Raw genomic sequence first — 15,331 nt, 5'->3', positions numbered from 1 at the left:
ACCTGAAACGTCAACTTTCCTGCTCCTCCAATGCTGCCTGGCCTGCTGTGTTCCTTCAGCTCTACACTGTATTTACAAACCGAGTCAGTTCAGTTTCTGCTCCATAATTACCACAGGCTGTTGATAGTGGAGGGCTTCTATTACAATAATGCCATTCACTGTTGAAAGGAACAGATTAGGCAGCAAGTGTGGAGTCAGTCATCTGACTCCAGCATCTGCAGTTCTTACTATCTGAGATTTGTAAATACTGTTGTAATGGACAGGTTGCAAGTTTTACAACAAATCTCCCTATTTCCGTCTTGTCTGTAAGCCAGATTGTATTAAAAACAAAAGTGGAAATGCTTTTCACTTTCTAAGGACGGTAACAAATTTAAAGTAAAAGTAAGTTATTTCACACTTAAATGTGGGGGATATCTTGTACCACTAATACACTTACCCTTGTACATTTGTAAGTGTATTTAGAATCAGAATGGAGAAGGAGATTGAGGGAATGATGGTGTAGTGGTATTATCACTGGACTAGTAACCCAGTTTGGAATCCTATCACAGCAAAGGTTGGAATTTGGATTCAATGAAAGCTGAAGTTAAGAAATTCTAAATGACTACATTTTTAAAAAAAAAAAACCTCTCTCTGCTTCATTAATGTTGTTTAGGGGAGGAAAACTGCCATTCTTGTGCAGTTGATCCTATGTGTGACTCCAGACCTACAACAAATGGTAAACAAACAGGAGGCTGGAAGAACACAGCATGCCACGCAGCATCTGAAGGAAAGGAGCAGTCAATGTTTCAGGTGTAACCCTTTTTTGTGGTTGACTCTTAACTGCCCTCTGAATTACCCAGCAAGCCGCTTGTACAGTCTCCATAAAAGCTATAAAACTCAGCCCTTTTGACTCCGTAAAAGTTGTCCTTACTAATATTTGGGGGCTAGTGATTTATTAGGCTTGATCAAGCAACAGCCTGATCTGATTTATACTTACAGGCAATGGCCAACAGGCAGGCCAGAGCCAGCAGAGGTTGCAGAACACTGGTATGTACAGGGGGAAGAGTTGCCTTAGGGAGCCTCAACATTGAATCCAGACTCCATGAAGTTCCATGGCATCAGATCAACCTACACCACCTCTGCAACACAACCGCTGGCTAGTGAATCTGTACTATCCCATGTTGAATAACACATCCAGGATGTTTTGAGGGGTGGCTGGGGGATGACCTCAATATCCATCACCAATATTGGTTCCTCTGCAGCAGCATTATTAATTGACTTAGTTGAGTGTATATGGACACAGCTGTTAGTGTTCTTCTCTATTTTGACTCCTATACTTTATCCTAACCACTCAGCCTGTCACAGATGCATTTCTCATTTCAGTAGCAGTAGGATGGCGATCTCCCAGTCCTTTTGTACTAAGTCCTGTCTTCATTTTGCAAATACCCTCCATGTTGTGTGGTACTGTCAGTACTAAATAGGACAGACTTCTAACTGATCTGTGCTGCAAGCCTGAGCGTTCATGAGGTGCTGTGGCCTTTCAGCAGCAGTGCAATTGTACTAAATGAAATTTGTAACCCTGTGGCCTGGCATATTCTCCAACTTGCTGAAGGAGGAGGCTCCACAACTATCCCCACCCTCAATGATGGGGGAGCCTAGCACATCAGTGCAAAGGATAAAGCTGAAGCATTTATAACAAACTTCAGCCAGAAGTGCTGAGTTAAATACATCCTTATGTTATCCCCAGCATCACTGACATCAGTCTTTTCACTCCATGTGATTATCAAGAGAAAGCTGGAGGCATTGGATATCACAAACGTTATAGGTCCTGACAACACTCTGGCAATGGAACTGAAGATATATGCTCTAGAACTTGCCATGCACATCCCAAGCTATTCCAGTTTCACTACAACACTGACATCTACCCAACCAAATAGAAAATTGCCCTATTCACAAAAAGCAGGGCAAATTCAATGTGGCCAATTAGACCTCATCAGTTTATACTCAATAATCAGTAAATGGAGTTGTCATCAACAATGCTATCAAGCAGAAATTTCTTCTACTTGTTTGGCTGTTCTGTAAGTTGTTTGCTATAATTAAGGTGTTGTGCCTTGTTTTGTAGCAGTCCTGTGAATCACTGTCCTATTCTTCAATTTAGTAATTGTCAGGGGGGGTCTAAAGACTAGTTCTGCCAGTGTCCTCTTTCCCTTATGTGGTATTTCCACCGATTATGGATTCTACATCTTCCGAATCAAATCATGTTCTAGTTACCCAGTTAGAAGATGGATATTATCAAGCTGGAGTGGGTTCGGAAGAAATTTACCAGGATATTGCTGGTTATGGAAGGTTTGAGTTATAAGGAAAGGCTGGATAGCGTGGGACTTTTTTCAGTGGCGCGTAGGAGGTTGAGAGATGACCTGAAAGAAGATCTAACGCATCATCCTCTGCCACTTCTACCACCTGCACTCTGACCCCACTACCAAGGACATTTTTCCCTCCCCACCCTTATCTGCCTTCCGGAGGGACCGCTCTCTCTGTGACTCCCTTGACGGCTCCACACTCCCCACCATCCCTGGCACTTTTCCCTGCAACCGCAGGAAGCGCTGCACCTGCCCCTACCAACCACCCCCCCCCCCCCCCCCCCCATCCCAGGCCCCAAGAAAACCTTCCCCATTAAACAGATGTTCATCTGCTAACGTGGTATACTGTATCTGCTGTTCCCAACGTGGCCTCCTCTACATCGGGGAAACCAAGTGGAGCTTGGAGACCGCTTTATGGAACACCTCCGCTCGGTTTGTGATAAACGACTGCACCTCCCAGTTGCGATTCACTTCAACTCCTCCTCCCACTCCTTGGATGACATGTCCATCCTGGGCCTCCTCCAATGCCACAATGATGCCACCTGAAGGTTGTAGGAACAGCACCTCATATTTTGCTTGGGAATCCTGCAGCCCAATGGCATCAATGTGGACTTCACAAGCTTCAAAATTGCCCTGACTGCATGCCAAAACCAGCCCAGCTCGTCCCCGCCTCCCTAACCTGTCTGTCCTTTCTCCCACCCATCTGCTCCTCTCTCCTCAAACCGCACCCCCACCTCCTACCCACTAGTCTCATCGCCGCCTCCTTGACCTGTCTGTCTTCCCTTGACTGACCTACCCCCTCCCTCACTCCCCACTGGCACTCACCTTTACTGGCTCCATCCCTGCCTCCTTGACTTGTCCGTCTCTTCTCCACGTGTCTGCTCCTTTATCTATCTTCCATCTGCCTCCCCCTATTTATTTGGTTTGCGTGTGGAATGTACTTCCTAATGAGGTGGTGGACAGAGGTACAATTACAACGTTTGACAGAGGTTTGGATGGATACCTGAATAGTAAAGGTTTGGAGAGACATGAGTCAGGAGCAGGCAAGTGGGACTAGTTTAGTTTGGGATTATGTTCGGCATGGTCTGGTTGGAGCGAAGAGTCTATTTCCATGTTGTATGACTCTACTTATTCCGTTCCCTACCAACATTGCAAACTCCACCGCCATGACTGAGTAGATAAAGGGATGTCTGGAAATGGAGATGATGGCTGAGGGCAGGGTTCAATATTATTAGAAGGCGGAGCCTGATCTGAGGGGAGGATCTGACGTTTTAAAGGCCTGAGGGTGAGGGCAGGCGGATCATGATGGTGGGGAGGCGGGGCTTGAGGTTGGGAGCGGGACCTGCCTTTCCGGGAAGGGAGTAGGTTTGACGGCTGAGGGCGGGGCCGACTATGAGGAGGGAGGAGGGAGGAGGTGGGGCTTGCGCTAGTTGATGGTCCACGACAGGACGGGTTGGAGGCGAGGCTTGAGGTAATTGATAGGTCCGCGGCGGCCCGCTGAGGAGGCGGGGCTTGTAATGATTGATGAGTCCATGACCATGAGCTGAGGAGGCGGGGCTTGTGGCGATTGCTGTGGCCGTGACCACGAGCTGAGGGGGTTGAGACGGGCCTGTGTGGAGGCTGGGCTTGACGAGGTGAAGAGAGAGGAAGGCGTTGTTCCTGTTCTTAGGCCGTACACGGAGAGGGAGAGGGAGAGGGAGCAGGAGCAAGAGCAATGCTGTGGCGCTGGTAAACCCAGGCCTTGGCGGAAGTCAATATGTTGTCAGTTCGGCGGGCGCTTCAGGAGTTGGGATTGAGACTCAGATTTCACCTGTTCCGGGATATCGGTCGCCAGTATCCGGTCTTCTGCTTCATTATGTTATTGCTTACCCTTTCCACCCTGCTGTTTAACAGGTAAAAGAAAAGCCGTCGCGGACCGGAGGGGCAAGTGGCTTAGAGGGAGGGCAGTCTGACGACGTCAGCCATGGTGGTGATAGGGAAATGTAGAGCAATTTGGTCACTGAGGGAGAAGGTAAGGGATGGAGAAAAACGTTGGAGAGAAGAGTAGAAACGCTACCACTCTCCATCACCACCAACGCTCGGTGTTCTATCAAGAAGATGCTGTGCAGTAACTTATCAAGGCACTTTGGGTAGCACCTTTCAAGCTCACGACCGCTACCATCTGGAAGGATGAGTAAAGCAAATATATGGACATACCATGTTCTGCCGGGAGGAGTCGGGGTGAGGGGGAATGACCTGGAGACCCGGGAGACGTCGGGGATGGCAGGAGCAGAGAGGACCAGGAGAGGTGTGGGAGGAGGGAAGTGGGGACAGGGGACCTAAGGAGCAGAATTCGGAGGAATACGGGATACGGTGACCGAATCCGTGTGACGATGATGTAGAAGGAGGGAACCAGACACTGTAGAGGAAAGAATCAGGGGAATCAAGGGAGGAATGGATGTGGAGGGTAAATGAGATGGAGGATTGAAGGGAGACACGATGAGGGGGACGGGGACTTGGGATAGTGGGGAACGGGGAAGAGGGGAAACAGCGGGGGCGGGTGGAGCGGAGGAATGACAGGTGGCAAGGGGTTGGGGACCAGCTCAGGGGCGGCGGTGGGGGGGAATGAGGGTGGTGGCGTAGGGAATGTGGGGGTGGCAGGGGGGTGTGGGGGAGGGATTTGAGGGGGTGCTGAGAATGAGGAGTGCCGCAGAGGAGTGGTTGCAGTGGAATGAGGGTTGACGTGGAGGAGGGGTGTGTTGCAGTGGAATGGGGATGTGGGGGGCAGCGTGGGGTAATGAGGTGGGGGTGGGTGGAAAGTGTTAGGCGCATGTGGGCAGTGTGTGGTAATGTAGGGGGGTGGCATGGGGGTCTAAGGAGGGAATAAGGGTGTGTGGGGCAGGGATGGGCACTGGAACTTGGGGTCGAGGTGGATGGGCACCAGATCTGGTGGTTGGAGCAGGATGGTGACCAGGTTGGTGGGTCGGGGTGTCCAATGGACTGAGGGTAGTGGGAAAATGAGAGAAGGGGGGGAATAAGGAATGAGGGGCACAGGAGTCTGTGGAAGAATGCTGGAGATATGTGAAGGAGAGACCTGGGAGGGGTAGTGGGCAAGCAGGGAATAGAGAGGGCATATGTGTGGCGGGGTGTGTAAGAGGAGGAAGTGGCTGTCAGTGATGAATGGGGGGCTGCGTATGGGATTCAGGATTGGTGGGGTGGCAGGGGAAAGATTTAGGTGATGGGAAGTAGGGATAGGGTTAAGAGAATGGAGCAAGTTGATATGAGGGGAATGTAAAATGGGTGGAAGTTGATTTGGATGTCGGGAGAGTTTGGAGTACGTAATGGGTTCTGGTGTGGATTTGGGATAGCGGAATGGGATGTGATGTGGAGATGTGGTAACAGATGGGATGTGCTTTGGGGATGGGATAGCATTTGGGATGTTACTAATACAATTGAATGTATATTCACCACCTTTCCTGTTTGTGTCATCCACAATGTAGCCATTGTATTATATCTGGGTGGGAATGTCAGGGTACGGTCAAAGTGGAGAATTCAGTGTAGTGTGTGCTTTGAGTGTTTTTGTTTATAGCAGAATTTGTAACTAAAGACTAAAATACTATTTTTCTTTGATTCAGTAATTAAGTAGAAGCAAGCGTACATAAACCTATTACAGTTTGAGTGCAAGCAATAAATATGATATCACTTTGTTTTATCTAAAGGTATTTACATATTCTTATGATGTTCTGGTCATTCCTTGCTGGAGTTGTGACTTTCTACTGTTCGCTTGGACCTGACTCACTTTTGCCCAATATTCTGTTCCATACTGAGCGAAAACCAAAGGTAAATCTGAATTCTCTTGTTAGAAATAATTAGATAATTCTAGTTAATACAGGTAAATGAGTAATACACTTGGAAAAATATGTGAGATCAGATGGCCAGCATGGTTTTAGGAAAGGCAAAGTGTGTTTGACAGACTTATTGATGTGCTAGGGGATCGATTTAGTAAGATAAAGGGAAGCTAACAGTTACATGCTAGAATTTCCAAAAAAAATTCAGTAAGATTTTCTGCATAGGTTAATATGCAAAAAACAGACTTTGTGGAGTTGGATTTAATGGGAGTATGGATGGAGGATTGGTTAATGGACAGAAAGCAGAAGGTAGAGATGATAATAACAATAATAAGGCTATGTGCTAGGTCTCATGCTTATTATCGATGTGAATTACTAAATAGAAGACATTGAGTGTAATGTATTCAAGTTTGGTGACACAAAGCTAGATTGCTATGTAATGTCTAAGGAAGACACAGATATAGATAAGAGTAACAAGATGGAGTATCATGGGGAAATGTGAGGTTTATTCAATCTGGTCATCAGACTGGAAAAGCAGAATTATGTTCATTATTTTCTGTTCAGAAAGTAGCCTTATAGAACAAAAAGATTTTGGAGGACTACAATTAATGCATCTGTTGTCGTCTGAGCTACTTCTTTTAAAACCCAAGATGTCTGGTCCTGGGGACTGGTCAACTCTAAATCTCATAGCTTTCCCATTACATTTTCACTGGTGGAGGTGATTGTTTTACGTTCCTCCTTCTCTTAATTTTGCAGTGTTTTGTGAGAAGTTTTCGAAGTCTACAGTGAAGACAGACTCAATGCAGACACAGAGGAAATGTGCAGGGGAATGAGGGGTGGTGCGGAGGGGGAGTACAGGCAAATGAGGGATGCTGCGGGGGAGGGGGATGTTGCAGGGAATTGTGGGGGTGCGCAGTTGTCTAAGAATGGAATCAAATCTGGGTCCCTGGTGCTGCGGGGCCGCAGTGCTAGCCAACGTGCTGCCCCAGCACAACTCTGCATTTGTATTGTAGCCTTCTTGAAATCAATGCTAACATTGCGTTTCCCTTCCTAACTGTGAGTGAACCTGTAAGAGCATCTTGAACTTAAGATTCCTAAAACCCTCTGTGTTTCAGATTTTCAAATCCTTTCTATGTTTAGAGAATTGCCCAATCCCTCTCTTCTTCCCATAAAAGTGCATAACCTCACACTTTTCCACAATGTATTCCATCTACCACTTCTTTCCCTATTCTCCTAGCCTGTCCAAATTCTTCTGCAGCCTCCTTGCTTCCTCAACACTACCTTGTCCTTCTACCTATCTTTGTGTCATCATCAGCAAAGTTGTCAACAATGCTGTAAGTTCCCTTGTCCAGACAGTTTTGTTGTTGGAAAAATGGATCTTTGCAATTGTTTAATGGTTGACAAGAGCAAATAACTTTGCTGGAAGCTGGACTTTGATATTTAGTGGAGCATGCGGACCCATATGTCTGTGGGGGGAGAAAACATAACTGCACAGCAACAGTGTTTGGATTATTTGTAGGTGACAGTTTGTCATGGAACTGAGGGAAGAAGGATCATTTGGAACTCAGAATTCAAGCTGCCAAGAAATAAAATCACACTTTCTCTCTCATTGGTTAGGAAAGTAACCATTTGACTTTGCGAAAAGAAACAAAACATCTACTCAAGTTAAAGCATAGGTCCAAACGAATGTGGCAATTTTCAATTTGATAGTCAATTAACAATAACCTGCTGTGGCTAAAAACAAGAACAATGAGAAAGTCAGAGATAACACGGTGTAGAGCTGAATGAACATAGCAGGCCGAGCAGGAAGGCTGACGTTTCGAGCCTAGACCCTTCAGAAATGGAGGAGGGGAAGGGGGATCTGAAATAAATAGGGAGAGAGGGGGAGGCGGATAGAGGAGAAGATAGGTGGAGAGGAGACAGACCGGTCAAAGAGGTGGGGATGGAGCCAGTAAAGGTGAGAGGTGGGGAGGAGATAGGTCAGTCTAGGGAGGACGGACAGGTCAAGGGAGCGGGATGAGGTTAGTAGGTAGGAGATGGGGGTGGGGCTTGAGGTGGGAGGAGGGAATAGGTGGGAGGAAGGACAGGTTAGGGAGGCGGGGACAAGCTGGGCTGGTTTTGGGATGCGGTAGGGGGGAAGGGAGATTTTGAAGCTTGTGAAATCCACATTGATACCATTGGGCCGCAGGGTTCCCAAGCGGAATATGAGTTGCTGTTCCTGCAGCCTTCGGGTAGCATTGTTGTGGCACTGCAGGAGGCCCAGGGTGGACATGTCGTCTGAGGAATGGGCGGGGGAGTTGAAATGGTTTGTGACTGGGAGGTGCAGTTGTTTAGTGCGAACCGAGCGTAGGTGTTCTGCAAAGCGGTCCCCAAGCCTCCGCTTGGTTTCCCCGATGTAGAGGAGGCCACAATGGGAACAGCGGATGCAGTATACCACATTGGCAGATGTGCAGGTGAACATCTGCTTGATGTGGAAAGTCGTCTTGGGGCCTGGGATGGGGGTGAGGGGGGAGGTGTAGGGGCAGGTGTAGCACTTCCTGCGGTTGCAGGGAAAAGTGCCGGGTGTGGTAGGGCTGGAGGGGAGTGTGGAGTGGACAAGGGAGTCACGGAGAGAGTGGCCCCTCCTGAAAGCAGATAAGGGTGGGGAGGGAAAAATGTCTTTTACTATCCCCCCACCCCCATCAAGACCCCTATTGCATCCCAAAACCAGCCCAGTTCGTCCCCGCCTCCCTAACCTGTCTTTCCTCCCACCTATCCCCTCCTCCCACCTCAAGCCCCACCCCCATCAAGAAATCTGGCCCCACCACCAAAGACATTGTTCATCCAGCTCTACACCTTGTTATCTCCGATTCTCCAGCATCTGCAGTTCCTACTATTTCTGAAACAATGAGAAAGTTATCTTATTTCTCCATTTAGATTGGACTCCGATTTACAGGCTTTGTGCTTTTTGGCCTATGTATTTTCCACTGACATTCCTAAAAAGGCTGTTTGTCTTGACCTATTTGTGAATGAACGTCCGTGTTTGAATTTAAAAGGTTCTTGTGTTAGTAATCAGGTTTTGCAACATAGGTTCGTAGAGTCGTACAGCATGAAAACAGACCCTTCGGTCTAACCAGTCCATGCCAAACATAATCCCAAACTAAACTAGTCCCACTTGGCTGCTATTGTGTCTGCTTCCACCACCATCACCTCTGGCAGCGCGTTCCAGGCACTCGCCACCCTCTGAAAAACTTGCCTCACACGTCTCTTTTTAAACTAAACCCCTGACCCCTGGCACCTTCAACCTGTGTCCCCTAGTAATTGACCCTACCACTGTCAGGAAGAGCCTCCTATTTTCCACCCTAGCCATGCCATTCACAATCTTTTAACTTCTATTAGGTTGCCCATCAACTTGCTGCTTTCCAGTGAAAACAACCCTGTCTATCCAACCTTTCTTCATAGTTAAAATCCCTCCTACCAGGCAGTATCCTGGCAAACATTTCCTGTACCCTTTCCAAAGCATCCACATTCTTCTGGTAGTGTGGTGACCAAAGCTGTACACAATATTCCAAGTATGGTCCACCTAACGTTCTGTAAAGATGCAGCATAACTTATTTATCCTTGTACTCAATGCCTCTTCGAATGAAGGCAAGCATGTCATAGGCCTTCTTTATTACCTTATCTACCTGCATTGCCACCTTCAGTGTTCTGTGGTCCTGTACACCCAGATCTCTCTGCATAACAAACACTCTGAAGGGTTCTGCCATTCACTGTATAATTTCCACCTATATTTGATCTTCCAAAATACATCACTTCACGTTTGTCTGGGTTGAACACCAATTGCCATTTTTCTGACCATGCCTCCAACTGATCTATTTCCTGTTGTATCCTTCTCACTATCTGCAACTTCACCAATCTTTGCATCGTCTGCAAACTTACTAATTAGACCAGCTACGTTTTGCTCCAAATCATTTATATAGACCATGAACAGCAGAAGTCCCAGCACTGATCACTGTGGAACGCCACTAGTCACAACCCTCCATTCGCAAAGCATCCTTCCATCACTACCCTCTGTCTCCTATGACTAAGCCAGTTCTGTATCCATCTGGTCAGCTCACCCCTGATACTATGTGTCTTCAACTTTTGTACCAATCTGCCACGAGGGACCTTGTCGAAGGTTTTACTGTAATCCGTGCAGACAATATCAGCTGCTTTGCCCTCCTCAATCATCTTCGTCACCTCCTCAAAAAAACTCTATCAAGTTAGTGAGGCATGATCTCTCCACGCAAAACCATGCCATCTATTGCTAACAAGTCCATTTGCTTCTAACTGCATATAGACCTAAAGGGGTGGATTTGGCAGGACAGTGGTGTGCTCCTCCTGTCAGATACGGGAGATCAGGGACCAGTCTGATGTTCCTGACAACGATGTCTGCAGGAAGTGTGACCGTCTGCAGCTCCTCAGACAGTGTTATTCAGTTGGAGCAGTAGTTAGACACACCGAGGAGTATACAGGGGCAGAGAGTGTGATAGACACCAGTTATAGGGAGGTCATCACACTGCAGGTTCTGTTAGGTAGATTGGTGACTGTCAGGAGAGGCAGGTAGGTAGTGCAGGAGTCTCCTGTGGCTATTTTCCCCCTCCAACAGATACGGTTTTGGATACTGTTGGCCAGGGGCAGCCCCTCGGGGGGAGTATAACAGCAGCAGCAGCCAGGCCTGTGGCACCACAACTGGCTTTGCTGTAGAGCAGGATCGGACAAGATCCAAGCGAAAGGTAGGAGGTTGACTAGTTAGGGGCACAGATAGACATTTCTGTGGCCACGTTCGAGACTCCAGGATGGTGTGTTGCCTCCTGGTGCCAAGGTGAAGGCTGTCTCTGAGCGACTGCATGAAATTATTAAAGGGGGAGGGTGAGCAGCCAGAGGTGGTTGTGCATATTGGTACCAATGACATAGGTAGAAAGAGGGATGAGGTCCTGTGAAGTGTGTACAGGGAGTTAGCAAAGAGGCTGAAAAGCAGGATCTCAAGGGTACTAATCTTTGGGTTACTACCAGCCTCCCATCCTGGTGAGGCAAGGAATAGAAAGATGGGTGAGATGAATGCATGGCTAAGGAGCTGGTGCAGGGGACAGAGTTTCAGGTTTTTGGATTTTTTTTTTTGGGATCTCTTCTGGGGTGCAGGTGACCTGTATAAGCAGGACAGGTTGCACCTAAACTGAGGGGGAAACCAATATCCTTGCAGGGAGGCTTGCTAGTGCTGCTTGGGAGGGCTTGAACTAGAGTGGCAGGGGGCTGCAAACCAGAGCAGCAGGTGAACAAGTGGAGGGATTGAGGGGAAGATGCATGTTAGAACCAGTAAATCAGAAAGAAAAGACAAGCAGAGACAGGTAAATGAACATGATGGTACTAATGGGCTGGAGTGTGTTTATTTCAACGCAAGGAGTTTTATACGTAAGGCAGATGAGCTTAGAGCCTGGATCAGTACATGAGACTATGGTGTTGTGGCCATTACAGAGACTTGCTTGAGAGATGACAGGACTGGATATTCAATGATTAAGGCTTCAGTTGTTTTAAATGAGATAAAGAGGAAGGTAGAAGAGGTGGAGGAGATGCATTATTAATGAGGGAGAATTTATACTTGCACTTGGAGAGGACGTACCGAGGTCTCTTCCACTGAGGCAATATGGGTAGAGCTCAAAAATAAAATGGGTGCAATCACTCTGACAGGATTATGCTGTAGGCCCCCCAACGGCCACCGAGACATTGAGGAACGAATATGTAGGCAGGTTATGGAAAGATGCAGTGAAAAAAATTGTCACACTTTAACTTCCCCAATATTGACTGAGCAAGAGACATAGATGGTGCAGAATTTAAGTGCATCCAAGAGGGTTTCTTGAAACAGATGTGGATAGTCCAACTAGAGGAGGGGCCCTACAGGACCTTCTACTGGTTTATGAGCCCAGCCAGGTGACTCTCCTTTCAGTAGGAGACACTTTGGAAACTGTGATCACAACTTCTTAAATTTTAAGATATCTTTGTTTGTTGCTAAGTCAGGCCCTTGTGGAAAGGTACTAAATTGGGGAAGGGCAAATTACATCAGCATTAGGCAGGAGCCAGTGTGTGTTAATTGGGAGGAGCTGTTAACAGGCAAGTCCATATTTGAAATGTGGGAATTGTTTAAAGGCCTGATGAGAGTTCGGGACCGGCATGTTCCAGTAAGGAGAAAGGACAAGGATGGCAAGGGACTTTCGGATAATGAGGGCAGTTGTGAATTTAGTCAAAAGGGAAAAAGAAGCTAGTGCAAGGTTTAGGAAGCTAAAATCTGACCGGGCCCATGAGGAATATAAAGAAAGCAGGAAAAAACTCAGTCAGGGAATTAGGTGAGCAAGAAGAGGCCTGGCCATGAAATGACTTTGGCAAGTAGGGTTAAAGAGAATCCCAAGGTATTCCATACATATTAAAAATAAGAGGATAACTAGGGTGAGAGTAGGACACTCGAGGATAAAGGAGAGAACTTGTCCTTGGAGGCAGAGGATATGGGTGAGATCCTAAATGGGTACTTTGCAACAGTATTCACCCAGGTGAAGAACATGAAGGTTGAGAGATTTGTGTGAAGCATGCTAATATGCGATGGAGTTTTGAGATCAAGAAAGAAGTGGCATTGTGTTCCTTGGAGAGCATTAAGGTGGATAAGTCCCCAGGTAATTGAGAAGCAGGAGAGGAGGTTGCTGGGGCCCTGACCAAGATCTTAATATCCTCATTAATCACTGGAGAAGTCCTGGCTGACTGCCGAGTATCTAATGTTGTTCCTCTGTTCAAGAAGGGAAATGGGGATAATCCAGGAAACTAGTGAGTCTCACATTGGTGGTTGGGAACCTATTGGAGAGAAATCTTCTGGATAGGATTTATGCAGATTTGGAAGATTGTGGCCTATTTAGGCACAGACAGCATGGCTTTGTGCAGAGTAGGTCATGTCTTACTAGTTCGAATTTTTTCAGCAGGTGACAATCAAAGGTGATCGATGAGGGCAGAGCAGGTTGTCTACATGGATTTTTAGCAAGTCTTTCGGCAAGGTCCCTCATGATAGGCCCATCCAGAAGATTAAGATGCATGGGATCTATGGTGACTTGGCTGCATGGTTTCAGAATTGGCTTGCCCATAGAAGGCAGATGGTAGTAGTGGAAGATTTGTTTTTCAGGCTGGAGGTCTATGTCTAGTGCTCTGCAGGGATCCGTATTGGGACCTATGATGTTTGTGATTGATATAAACAACTTGGCTGAAAATGTAGATGAGTGGTTAGTAAATATGCAGACGATATAAAGATTGGTGGAGTTGTGGATAGTGTAGAAGGTTGTCAAAGGATGCAGTGGGATATAGATCAGTTGCTGATATGGGCAGAGAAATGGCAGATAATCTGGGTGTGTGAGGTGCTGCGCTTTGGGAGATCAAATGTTAATGAAAAGTATACAGTTAATGGCAGGATCCTGTACAGAGAGATCTTGGGGTTCAAGTCCATAGCTCCCTGAAAGTGGCCACGCAAGTGGCAGGGAAGGTGTATGGCACGCTTGCGTTTATTGGTTGGGGAATTGAGTACAAGAGTCAGGATGTCATGTTGCAGCTTTATAAGACTTTGGCTAGGCCATGTTTAGACTACTACGTTCAGTTCTGGTCACAATGTTACCAGGAAGGATGTGGAGGCTTTAGAAAGGGTGCAGAAGAGGTTTACCAGGATGCTGCCTGAATTAGAGGGTATGAGTTATAGGGAGAGGCTGGACAAACTAGGATTGTTTTCCCTGGAGCAGCGCAGGCTGACAGAAGGCTTGATAGAAGTCTATAAAATTATGAGATGCATAGATACGGTTGACGCTCAGAATCGTTCTCCCAGAGTTGAAATCTCAAACAAGAGGGTGTGGGGGGATGCATTTAAGGTTAGAAGGGGAAAGTTCAAAGGAGATGTGAAGATCAAGTTTTTTTGAGTGTTAGGAGTGTGGACTGCGCCGCCAGGCTGGTGGTGGAGGTAGATATGATTGGGGCATTTAAGGGACTTTTAGATCAGCATATGAATATGCAAGGAGTGGAGGGATATGGACCAATGGCAGGCAGAAGGGATTACTTTAATTTTATATCATGTTTGGCCAAAGGGTCTGTTCCTGTTCTGTCTTGTCCAATCTTTTCCAGTAGTTTCCCGACCACTGATGTGAGGCTCACTGGCCTGTAATTTTCTGGATTATCCCTGCTATGATTCTTAAACAATGGAACAACATTGGCTATTCTCCAGTCCTCTGGAACCTTACCTGTGGCCAAAGAGGTAACAAAAACATGTCTGTTAATGCTCCAGCAATTTGTTCTGTTGCCTCCCACAATATTCTATGATCCATTCTATCAGGACTTTTTTAAGACACTCTCCTTTTTAATATCTACTTGGCTTAGTATTTGACACTCCCTTCCCTGAAATCATCCTCCACCAATTCCTTTGGTGAATACCGATATTCATTTGGTACCCCAACTACCTCTTCTAGTTCCACGCACAGATTCCTTCCTTTGACCTCAAGTGGGCCAGCCCTTTCCCTGGCTACCTTCTTGCTTTGTATATATGTATAAAAAGTCTTGGGCTTCTCCTGAATTCTGTTTGCTAGCAACTTTTTATGATCCCTTTTTACCCCTTCTAATCTCTTGTTTAAGTTCTTTCCTACTTTTTTTATATACTTTGAGGGCTTTGTCAGTTCCCATCATCCTAGACTTTACGTATGCTTCGTTTTTCTTTTTGACCAAGGTTGTCACATCCCTGGTCATCTAAGGTTCACGTAACTTGCCATACCTATTTTTCATTCTCACAGGAACTTGCTGCTCCTGAACTCTTACCAACTGCCATGTGAAATACTCCTGCATGTCCAATGTGGATTTCCCCTCAGCTGCCTCTAATCAAACTTCTCCTGTTCCAGCTTATTATTGTTGTAGTTTGCCTTCCCCCAGTTTAACACCGTCACCTGAGGACTGCTGTTATCCCTATCCATGAGTATCTTAAAACTTACAGTATTATGGTCACTCCTCCTGAATTGCTCCCCCACTGAAACTTCACTCACCTGGCCAGGCTCATTTCCCAAAACCAGGTCCAGTATAACCTCTTCCCTAGTTGCACTATTTATATAATGTCAAGAAACCCTCTTGAATGGTCCTTAAAAATTA

The 15,331-nt window shown here is 46.6% G+C and overlaps 1 protein-coding gene across 2 annotated transcripts; it reads left to right on the top strand.

The window, feature by feature from the left end:
- Positions 1-3,841: 3,841 nt before the first annotated feature.
- Positions 3,842-14,369, top strand: LOC125483957 (sorting nexin-14-like). 2 transcript variants are annotated; one of them, XM_048600736.1, is made up of 3 exons: positions 3,842-4,232; positions 6,038-6,158; positions 14,327-14,369. In XM_048600736.1, the coding sequence occupies exons 1-3, from the start codon at positions 4,096-4,098 to the stop codon at positions 14,339-14,341; spliced, it is 273 nt and encodes a 90-aa protein (XP_048456693.1). In that variant the 5' UTR covers positions 3,842-4,095; the 3' UTR covers positions 14,342-14,369. The 2 variants fall into 2 exon arrangements, with proteins under 2 accessions (XP_048456693.1, XP_048456694.1); XM_048600737.1 differs by having other exon boundaries at positions 3,843-4,232; positions 14,324-14,365.
- Positions 14,370-15,331: the final 962 nt, after the last annotated feature.

This window comes from Rhincodon typus, chromosome 9 (assembly GCF_021869965.1).
Source record: "Rhincodon typus isolate 14 chromosome 9, sRhiTyp1.1, whole genome shotgun sequence".
Taxonomy (NCBI): Eukaryota; Metazoa; Chordata; class Chondrichthyes; order Orectolobiformes; family Rhincodontidae; genus Rhincodon; species Rhincodon typus.
Note: the sequence above shows the minus strand (reverse complement) of the source record. Positions and strands in the feature narration are given on the sequence as shown.

Excerpts from the sequence above, each read along its gene's own strand:
- LOC125483957 (XM_048600736.1), top strand. The coding sequence starts at position 4,096 with ATGTTGTCAGTTCGGCGGGCGCTTCAGGAGTTGGGATTGAGACTCAGA. Across the intron at positions 4,233-6,037 it reads TCCACCCTGCTGTTTAACAG|GTATTTACATATTCTTATGA; the intron begins GTAAAAGAAAAG and ends TTTTATCTAAAG.